General features: G+C 39.7%; 1 protein-coding gene across 19 annotated transcripts in view; it reads right to left on the bottom strand.

Moving 5' to 3' along the window:
- Positions 1-12,173, bottom strand: part of LOC121874529 — a 101,602-nt gene that overhangs the window by 76,576 nt on the left and 12,853 nt on the right. For all 19 annotated transcript variants that reach the window (XM_042378696.1, XM_042378678.1, XM_042378686.1 and 16 more), the window contains exons 2-3: positions 3,079-3,174; positions 517-732 (exon numbers count right to left, since the gene is read on the bottom strand). In XM_042378696.1, coding sequence (XP_042234630.1) covers positions 517-732; positions 3,079-3,174 — 312 coding nt within the window. The remainder of the gene's footprint in view (positions 1-516; positions 733-3,078; positions 3,175-12,173) is intronic.

Genomic DNA, 12,173 nt, shown 5'->3' with positions numbered 1-12,173 from the left:
GGCAGCCAAATGGATGTAACACTCTTGATCTAAAGGTTACCAGTTCAAGTCCAGAGGTCAAATGCTGAGTGGAGTACAATACAGTACTCTACCTAAAGTCGACCCTAACTATATACAGTTGGGGAAGTAAAAGGTAGTAGTGTGCACTGTGCAGTGCTGACCAAGTTGTTTCCTTTTATAATAAGGCTTGGTCTTATGTGCAGTATCCACACTGTTCCTAATGGTCTGTTGGGTCTATGGGTTCTGCTATCATACTAATGTGTGGTGCTATTATTTATTCTTTTCATGCATCTAAAATTGCTGCACTGTACTTACATAACCCCAAAAAGAAACGGTACAATACTTTGAAATATTAATCCTAAGTCTATAGTTACAGTACAGCACACCAATATATTTGTATTCTAAATTTAGTTACACAAAACAAAAAACTATCAAACATGCTGTATCTTCTACAAGAATTAGAGAGAGAGAGAGAAAAGGCAAAACAAAAAGGAAAGTAAACAACATTGAACTGACCATTTTGATGGGAGTGACCTGGATGAGTACTGTCTCAGTGAGGGCAACATCTGTGGGCTCGGCAACATAAACCCCCTTCCTGGCCAAGGCCTGTATGATGTTCCAGTGGCTAAGGTTGTGGAAGTTTGGGTCACCGTAAATGTTGGCCAGTGCAGAGCAGTACAGGTCTGCATTGGCCAGCCGGTGCACAATGCCCGGTTTAAGGTGTTCTGCCCCCTGAAATTTTAAAAACCTATTTTACTAGTAAGCAAACATAGATCTATACAGAATACTTATGTATATGACAGTTAAACCATACTAAGAGAAACGAATTCACTTTAGGCTACAGCAAATGTGAAATATCATCTTGAACATGCAGATTTTCTTGTTCATTAACTTTAAGACAGTACAGTAATGAACTGTACTGTATTGTCAAATAACACAAGGCTGGCCCTTGGGGTAAAAAAAAAAAAAAAGATTGAATATTAGAAGCAACTTGTTCACCCCTGTACTGTACACATTAACAAAATACTGTAGTCAAGCCTGATTTATAGCCTGCAGGTCATTCATCAAGTCACCTGTAAGTCCACCACTATCAAAAAATCCTGAGAAAACCTGACATGCCCAAGGGCCTATTTGCCTTCTAGAGTTAGATACACATTCCTCTCATATCAACATAATTGTAGATCAAATTGCTACTCCCCATGTTAAAACAGGCTTTATGAAGCAAACTTCAACCCTGATTCAAAGCTAGCTACTTAAAAGGTCACTTTGATGAACCCTGGCACCAGTTTGTTTACTCACAGTCCACATACAAATGCTCCTTAATTGGTTTACTTTCTATGAGGGTTTGGTGTGCTTTGCACCTGTCCAGGAAAATTAGTAACCAAGCTTTCTTTCAAGACTCTGTGTCTCCTCATCATGATACTCATGCTAAAACCTAATTACACAACCACAGCTCTGATGCTGAAACAGCCAAAACATTCTCTGCCCCAGTTGTACCTTCTACTAGTTTGTGAATCCAGAGATCAGTGGTAAACCATCTATCCTGCAGGTGTTTTACAGCTGTAGTGAAATGCTCATCCTAACTACTGTATTGGAACACATGTCTTTAAAGAGCTAGATCAGAAAATTTTCCGTCTTATCTGTAATAAAGAGCTTAGTTTTCCGAGTAACAAATTATCCACAGATTGTGGAACTGGACGGTAAGTATACAGTACTTTGTCCTTACTTTTCCCCCTTACAGTCTTACAGATCACTTGTAAAATTTCCAACAGACAATAAAACAAAGGTGTAAAGAAAACAAACAAACACTGAATAACTGAGTACAAGAGACAAGTGATCAGTAATTAGGAACATGCTGGGCATCTTTGTACATCTTTAAAGGAAAAGAGGAAATTATGACAAAAACCTGCACAATACTTACAATTCAAATAATAATACAGTAACCGTACTTTACACACAAAGAAAAGAAAAGTGTTACACCCCCTAGCAATATGTTCCAAAACCCACGACAAACAATTTGTGTAAAGTGACAGTGAACCTTCGAGGTTTAAGTCTGAATGGGGAACTTTACCCAAATTATTCGTCATGGGTTTCAGAATGTAAGGCACGGTAAGTATAACGCGACTTTTTTCTTTGAATGTACTTTCCTAACAAGAACAATCTACTGTACTGTACTGCATATGAAATAGAATACAATACAGTAGTACCCGATTTACGCGGTCAGTTGAACCCACGGGGTACCGCGGAAAGTGAAAACCGCGTAAAGTGAACAACAGAACATATGGGATTAATTCCAATAGAGACTGGCCTGACCCCCCCAAACTCCACTTTTTCCAACACAATACCTATGTTGTAGTAAAAATAACATCTTAATTTTATGATGGTATGCACACGCAATTAATATTTAAAGAGAAATACAGTCGCCAGGTTAATGTCCATTCAAATAATGGACTCAACCCCCCCCCCACCCCACCCCCCCACTCTTCCCAGCTCACTGGCTCCTCCCTCTCTTGAGAAATGTTTGGGTGAAAACACTAGATTTTAACGTATAGTAATAAATAATACCTCAGACTAAAGTTAGGATAATATAATTGACATTTCTGGATTCCTTGCAGGTCAGGGAATATTTTGAATGTAAACTTCAGATATTTTGCACAAAAGATAAAATATTTGCTTTGTGTAAACCAAATTATTACATTAGATCTAAAATTTGTATGTCTAATGCAAAATCCATGATGTTTATATTCAAAATGATCATCATATTGTAAGAATTCCAGCAATGTAAATTATATTCTGGCCGGGTAATTTGTATGAATTTTATGAGCTAAATAAAAAATTATACTTTACCCGTGTATATGAGTAGATGCACCGCGTAAAATGAAATTCTGGTTCTGGCGAGGTACCGCGTAAATGTGGAATCGCGTAAAGTGAAACCGCGTAAAGCGGGGTATTACTGTACTATATAAATTGGAACAAAGGCACAGGAAGGGTTAACAATGTAAACTAATAATACATAAGAGTAAAAGCACAGGTGTGAAAATTATAGAGAACAGCATACAGTACATTGGTGTATCTGACCTCATAGTCACGGTAGTAGGGGTCTTGAAGGTCTCCGGGCACCTTGTTCTTGTGGGCCTTCTGCACAATCCACGCCACCGACGCCCTCTGCTTCGCCTGCAAAGACAATAATAACCACAATTAACTGATGCAACATACAGATTTATAGATATACAATTTCCAGGCCCCATACATATACCTGTACTGTGCTGTAATTTCCCTAACGGTTCAATTTATAGTAGAGGACAATTTTATGTTTTTGTTGTTGTTGTTGTTGCGAATGATAAGTTCAGACAAAAACCAGACGATATTCATCTATGACACTTTTGGCACATTTTACTCATAACCAAGATATCAGGAGTTGAAAATCAGAAAACTTAGTTGAAAAATTCTAAGCGGTAGTGAAAAATGGCGGGTTTTGATTTTGTTTAATCAGAATTTCAGACAAAAATAAGAAAATTTTCTTCTATGATACCTTTCTCGCATTTTACCCATAACCGAGATATCATGAGAGTACAGGTACTACAAAAATTCTAAGCTATTACTGTTGTACATTTGTTGCCACCAACTGGATCAAGTTATTTTCCTCTATGATGTTTCCCTCGCAAAACAACCTTGAACCGGGATATTTAATACACCAGGGTGTCCAGGGGTGGAGCCCCTGTTTAGGAAGTTTGGTAAGGTTAGGTAGGTTGGGATAACCTAATTATTAATATGTTAGTTAATAGCACCAACTAAACCTATTGTACAGTAAAATTGATTCGGTCATCCAGCGAATTTTAGGATTTTAAGTTTTGGGATCAGTAGTTAAGACAATTCTAAATCACTTTTCTTCCATAGCATTTACATAAGAAAATTATATTTTTCAAGTATTTTAACCGATAAAATTACCAACAATATTACCTGTTTAAAGTGGGCAGGGCTTTGAAGTAGAGGGAAAATGTGGTGTAAAAAAAACACTAAACAAACTTCTGAAAACCTGACCTTACGTTTCCTAATCTTTAAAATCTTAAAGCTAGAAAAAGTTTACCTTATTCAGGTTTTCGGCGTTTTGTAGGTGGTTTCGGTTTTTAATGTGTGTTGGTGGTGTTTTCGGTGTTCCGATGAGGAGGGATCCATAACTCGAAAGTGATTCTTAACATTTTTACAAGTTAGGAAAATATTAGGCAAGGTTTTTCAATTTATTTATATATATATATATATATATATATATATATATATATATATATATATATATATATATATATATATATATATATATATATATATATATATATATATATATATATATATATATATATATATATATATATATATATATATATATATATATATATATATATATATATATATATATATATATATATGTTACCCCACATTTCTGGACTTTCCCTAACTACTTCTACCAACGCAGAGCAATATTTTCTCTATCCACCTCCTGGCGTGTGCCACACCACAGGTATGTGTTTGCCATGCTAAGAGCAGTGCAGTATTGCATCAGCATACGCCCAAAATATTTACCATAATAAAGATATTCACCAATCAGAGAATGTTTACATTAATGCTCCTCAGTTTCTGGAGGACCACATGAATGTGTGTGACTGCGCGTGTGTGTGAGCATTTTCTTGCAAGTATAAGCTGACCTATGTTATTTTGTGTACACATATTAGTTTATATAAAACCTATGTTTGTATTTGAAAAAGAATATAGAAACATAATAGCCTTAGTGTGTACACAGGAACTATTAAAACGTGTACACTGTACAGTATAAAGTAAATTGTAGTACCCTGTACTGTACTGCCAACACTCCAGATAATTCATACGTCGCGACAAGTCTTGTGCAAGCCTTTATCAGGTGGTCAGCAACACCAGGTAGCACTCACTACTGCTCCACTCCAGGGCCCTCACGTGGTCTCCTGCACCCTATACCAAGCTACCAGCCCGCTACCCCCCTCCCCCATCTCCTCTACACCACGAGTCTCCCTTAGCAGGGAAAGTCTGGCACCTGTGGCCACCGCGAAAGTTTATCACTGAGAAATCCTGCAACCCCCCCCCCACCCCCTTAGCCAGACACCAGGTGCTGACCGTGCCTACCACTCACTCAAATTTCTCCTCAACCAGAGGCGTATACAACAGGTAACCATTTGGCAATGCCACACATTGTTTACTAAAAATAAACAAATAAGTGGATGGAAATCAAGTAATGTCCCTGTTTTCGAGTCTTGTCCCCACTCCAGAAACTTATATACGCCACTCCTAAAGATTAAAGCTATGTTGGTTCAACAAGGAAAGGGGAAAATAAGGCAAAGTACAACAACAGCCTTCTCTAGACAATATGCAGGATATCCTGCCAGTTGTTTACCTGACTGTACAATCTTCAGTACGGTCTAATTAAAGAGGAACTCAAACATACTGTATATTACCTTACCTCTGTGCGAATTTTTTGCCATTTAAATTTACTGATGATGGGTGACACCTAGACATCAATGAACAATGTGATCACTTTTTTTTTGCCCAAGCCGTCGTTTAGGTTGGCTTGGTGATCTCGAGAGCAATTCAGCCTATACAGATTACGTCAGCATTCAAATATATATATATATATATATATATATATATATATATATATATATATATATATATATATATATATATATATATATATATATATATATATATATATATTATAAGCCAATGATATTAAAATTTACTTTTTCTCATTTCAGAAGTTGCTGACATTGACAAATTGTATTATGGAGTTTTCGGCAACAATCACAATCACACAGGTAGGACGTTAATTGTTATACAATTACACACCTATTAAAGACGTTTCACCCACGAACTTTGAAAAACATTATATACATTTATTTATTCAATGTTATTCTATTATAAAAATATATCCTGATTACCAGTGTATGTTCGTTTACACACCGGCATTATTCCTGACTGGTAACTGGTAACACTGCCAGACTCGCTACCAACATAAAAACAAGTCAGGCCGCCAACAAATGCAACTCGTATAGAATATGACTTATCTTTTTTCTACGGAATTAAACGTGTATTCTCTGTTTAAGACTGTTCTCCTGGACCTATAAACCTACTGTTGTAATATAGTAAGAATAAAACCGGAACAAGATATGAAAATAAATCGGTTGCGGGTGTTATGATGAACTACCCAATTCATTTTGCCCATGAATCCGGGTCCTGATTCTTTGTGTTCACGATACTGGACCACCGAAATTATTATAAATACTGTATCTTAAGTGATGGCCTGAACCTTTGAAGAAATTATGCACCATAATAATAACACCACTGATAATTAATAAAGCTTATGGGATAATAATGAGAATATAATTGTACTGAGAGGGCAGAGGAAAGTGAAGGGAATGGAGGAACTGAAGCACTGTAAGTGAGAGAGAGAAACCAGAAACAGGAAGCAATAAAAGCCATACGGTAGTGAAGGACAGCCCAAAACAATTTACGATTAGTGAAGAAGCCTGAGGCCCGGCTACTGTAAATCCCTGTAATTGTATGACTCGCATGACTGCCGTAAGTCAACAGTCAGTGTACGGCCAATAGTTTAACTGACGATGGATGAACAGATAAAACTCACACCGGTTTCTTTTTTCTCTTCTCAACGTCATAAAATACAATCACTTTGACTCATCAGTTGCACAGGTCTTACAATTGTCAGCATGACACCCGCACAAGCTTGGTAATATTTGGAGAGGACAAATAATTAGGAAATTGGTTAAATGCACAAGGTTAACGAACACTGGGGGACACCGGTGCGGAGTGATGAGAAACATATTATTTATCTTTATTATTATTATTATTAACGTAGCTAATTTGGTTATCAGTCAGTGTATTAGTGTGGGATTAGGCTGACGACACTGTTGTCAGCTTCTATGGTGATTGTTACAGTACTACAGCAGTAGTTGTTGAAGCTGTCCTTGTTAGTGGGAGAATCTTAACGCTACTTGCATTTGCTAAAGCAGACAAAGAGAACCACGGTATCATGAAGCACAAAATAATAACAGGATTCCGAGAACAAGTAACTGTACAGTGAAATTCAAAACTGAACATCAAGAAATATAACGTCTTGAAATACCTGACCCCCAACACAGGACGGCACGCACCACCACTCTTTTTTTGTGTTCGTTGAGACACCGAGTGACAAGAAACACATGCCTGTCATGTTCTGATCGAAAGGATATTTAAAGCTTGCAACGACTTATAGCAAGATGCCAGAGTTGTTATGCCCCAGATTATGTAAACAGGTATGAAAGAAAATCAAAAGCATGTACTGTAATACTGAGCGAAAATGTCCTGGAACCCGGGAAACATTCTTGGGTACGCGCACATATCATTTCCAGTTCATAATTTTTACTTTTTTCCCGAATGAAGTTGTGCAACAAATGTATTTCCCCCACTTTAAAAAAATCATATCATTAAATGGGGTCAAGAATAAACAGATTTTTAATTTTCATTTCGCTGAGCAGTCGACAAGCATCGGCACTCCAACTCAGCATAATTATCACTACACAAGGTGCTCCACTCTGAAGGAAGGATAGTAACGATCCCACATCAAGACTGGTTATGTGCCACAAGTCTTTTTCACCGTTACTCCGGTTAAGGATATACTACTGGGAAAACTTGTTATGAGAGCCTCAGTGTTACTGAGTACCTGAGTACTGTACTACAATACCAAGCCACATGTTGGTGTGAAGGTGTTGGCGGGAATAACAACAATGTATGAAACTTAACAAAACAGGTCTAAGTCCTGTAATATCTTGATAGCGACAGTACAGCAATTCCCGACATGATTACAGTCGTGCACTGACCATCACCAGCCCTCAGGACCCGACAATTGTCCAACACAACAATCAACTTTCAACAATTTGTAGCGTTGAGACACTAATGCCCTCAGAAACCGACTTATACACAGACGAGAAAAAGTAACAGTACCAGGTAAGGTTGCCAACAGTTGTCAATATAACCGTAAGAACGATAACAACGGAAGTCGACCACCAGTATGACCACAACGGGTGACAGCAGAAGCCGCCGCCGTCACCACCTCTTTAAAATCTTCATGTATATATTTCTTACTTGGTCACTGAGCAAATTCCCATGCAAGTGTAACCCGTTATACAGCCAACACTAAACATGACTTACTGTTTAAAAGAGTTCGAGGGGGGAAAACAGTGCGTTCCCACCACTTAACACAAAGTCATCAGGTTCTCAAAGGTCCGTAAGTTAAATCTCATCATAACTGGCAATGTGAGAACACCTCTAAATGGTTCACTGAAGCTGAATGAAGATAAATTCACAAAAGTTCGTATATTTTGTCACTTAACTGGCTAATGAGAACACACTCCCACGATTCAATAATACTGCGATACAAATATGTACCTGGGAAGATATCTAGACCCAATTCCTCTAACTGTAAACACGAAAAAGCGTTTAACCACTTCAACTTAAATTCGAGACTTAAATGGTGACAAAAATACCCCCCCCCCCCCCAAAAAAAACCAATTATTCCCCTTAATTAAAAAACTCACGATTTACTTAATAGTGTCCAGGAGATTGACCTTCACTACTCCTCCACCTGACATTCACTCAACAACAGAACCTTGATATAAAAAATAGTAGTCACACCAACCAGGATCAATTAGCGAGGTAAAATGACGCGGTGTAAAAATATTGTACAGATAAAAAGGTGGTGTCTTCTAGTCACTAAACAGCACGTAGTCCACTAGCCAACACAATACTAGCCAATACGATACTAGCCAATACACAATACTAGCCAATACACAATATTGATCTACACAACACTAACCAACACAATACTAATCTACACAACACTAACCAACACACAATACTAGCCAACACAACACTAACCAACACAATACTAGCCAATGCAATACTAGCCAACACAATACTAACGAGCACACAATACTAGCCAACACACAGTACTAATCTACACAACACTAACCAACACACAACAACCAACACTAGCCAACACAATACTAATCTACACAACACTAACCAACACACAATACTAGCCAACACACAACACTAGCCAACACAATACTAGCCAACACACAGTACTAATCTACACAACACTAACCAACACACAACAACCAACACTAGCCAACACAACACTAACCAACACAACACTAACCAACACACAATACTAGCCAACACAATACTAGCCAACACTAACCAACACACAACACTAGCCAACGCACAAGAGTAACCGCCGTTAACCAGATGTGGGAAAAATTTCCAACGGGGTGTGACACGAGCGGATGGCATCTGCTAACACACCCAGACATCTGCCAACACACCCAGACATCTGCCAACACACCCAGACATCTGCCAACACACCCAGACATCTGCCAACACACCCAGACATCTGCCAACACACCCAGACAGCTGCCAACACACCCAGACATCTGCCAACACACCCAGACAGCTGCCAACACACACCCAGACATCTGCCAACACACCCAGACATCTGCCAACACACACCCAGACAGCTGCCAACACACCCAGACAGCTGCCAACACACCCAGACACCCAGACTGCCAACACACCAGACAGCTGCCAACACACCCAGACATCTGCTAACACACCCAGACATCTGCCAACACACCCAGACATCTGCCAACACACCCAGACAGCTGCCAACACACCCAGACAGCTGCCAACACACCCAGACAGCTGCCAACACACCCAGACAGTGCCAACACACCAGACACGCAGACATCTGCCAACACACCCAGACAGCTGCCAACACACCCAGACATCTGCCAACACACCCAGACAGCTGCCAACACACCCACCTGCCAACCAAACACACCCAGACAACACACACCAGAACATCACACACCCAGACAGCTGCAGACAGCTGCCAACACACACCAACACACCCAGACAGCTGCCAACACACCCAGACATCTGCCAACACACCCAGACATCTGCCAACACACCCAGACATCTGCCAACTACACACCAGACAGCTGCCAACACACCCAGACAGCTGCCAACACACTGGACAGCTGCCAACACACCCAGACATCTGCCAACACACCCAGACATCTGCCAACACACCCAGACATCTGCCAACACACCCAGACAGCTGCCACACACCCAACAGCACACCAGACATCTGCAACACACCCAGACATCTGCCAACACACCCAGACATCTGCCAACACACCCAGACAGCTGCCAACACACCCAGACAGCTGCCAAGACACTGCCAACACACCCAGACATCTGCTAACACACCCAGACAGCTGCCAACACACCCAGACATCTGCCAACACACCCAGACATCTGCCAACACACCCAGACAGCTGCCATCACACCCAAACAGCTGCCAACACACCCAAACAGCTGCCAACACACCCAGACATCTGTCACCTTGGATGCAGTCAGTCACTTGCATGCTCTTTTGTACACGAGATATTGTTAGATGTTATTTAATGTGAACGCGTATTGGTGTAACAGGTGTACGTGAAAAAAAAGTCTCTCTCTCTCTCACTCTCCAGAACGTAACTCCGTCAGTTTCCATAGTCACGGAAGCCTGACTAAGTACAAGCAAACCTCGTAATTAAGACAATGCAGACGTTCTCAAGCTTTCTCTCCGTCTCATTTTATACTTTCTACACACACGTAGAGAGAGAGAGAGAGAGAGAGAGAGAGAGAGACACGTACATCTTTTATATAAATTAGTAAACATAGATAGATAGATAGAGATAGATAGATAGATATTATTTTTCATTCGTCACTTTGTTGGCTACTACACTAACCTTATCATACTCTCCAATTACTCGAAATCTTTTTTTTTTTTACTCACTTCAACAACAACCATAAACAAGAAAAACAACAACAACCATCTTAAACAACATATATAAAGTAAACAACAACACATAACGTAAACAACAGCTACAAACAATTTAACAACAAAACATCACCACTATCTATTAAAGCTTTGACTGACTGACTGACGGCTTTAACACAACAAGACTTTAACCCAACGTCTTCATCACATACACTCTTCGACAGCTTTTACCCGCCAATACAAAGATACAGAATAAACTACAAATTACAGGTGGGAAAAAAGACACAATAATAATCGTTAGTCACGCTTCGCTATTCTCTTCTGTATATGCTAGTTACACCTGTGCCCACACATTAATTCATTTATTAAAGGTAACAGGTGAACATCACTAGCCAGTCACTCCCTCCTTTCTCCACTAGTCTTACCGGATCCACACAACACAAAACAGCTGAAAGTTCTAATCCTGCTGCCACCTTTCACTCCCGTGCCCTCACCTTACCTGCCTGCCTCCCGGTCATAATAAAGGTTGAAACGCTTTCTGTCACTATAACATTTCAAGTCAGTCAGTCAGTCAGTGATCTATCATCTAAGCTTCATCACGTGTATTTCTGTGGTGTCGATATTTATTTTGCAAACAACTTGTGTGGATTTTAAGGGATGCTAACATAAGGAAGCCAACAGCGGGGGAGACCTTAGTGTACGGGTCAGGTAGTGCTTCCTCCCGTTTGTCAAATAATAAATTCAAATGTAAAAATATTGTCCGATAACTGTAAAAACTCATTCATAGCACCACCTCGATGATACACTGCATAATGCTTACCAAGTTGAAACAAAAAATAAGAATATTTCCTTGTGTTACCATTATCGTCAACACATTGAGTGCTAGCCTGGCTTCCGTATGCCACGGTGATAGTTTAACACAGGTCAAGGCGCGTGTGGTGGTGGTGGTGCACGAGGTGTCCAACAGAGAGGTGACTCACAACCTTAAGCTGGGAAAGTCACAGTGTTGTTGTGTTCATCACTGAGGGTCTAAGGGGACTGTGTTCCTTGTTCATCACACCTTATGTTATGTTCATCAACACCTACAATATGTTTTATTCATGAAAGGAAGTACTAAGATTTTCACCTGATTATCTTACAATAAAAGTATTAACTAGTAACTCCACTGCACCACACACCTGCCAGTGATGGTGGACAACACCTGCTGTGGCAACACTAAACACAAGCAATATCTCTCAACTCTTCCCGGCTGCTTTCAACCAAGAGA

The sequence above is a fragment of the Homarus americanus genome, unplaced genomic scaffold (genome assembly GCF_018991925.1).
Source record: "Homarus americanus isolate GMGI-L3 unplaced genomic scaffold, GMGI_Hamer_2.0 scaffold34360, whole genome shotgun sequence".
In the NCBI taxonomy this organism is placed as follows: domain Eukaryota; kingdom Metazoa; phylum Arthropoda; class Malacostraca; order Decapoda; family Nephropidae; genus Homarus; species Homarus americanus.
Note: the sequence above shows the minus strand (reverse complement) of the source record. Positions and strands in the feature narration are given on the sequence as shown.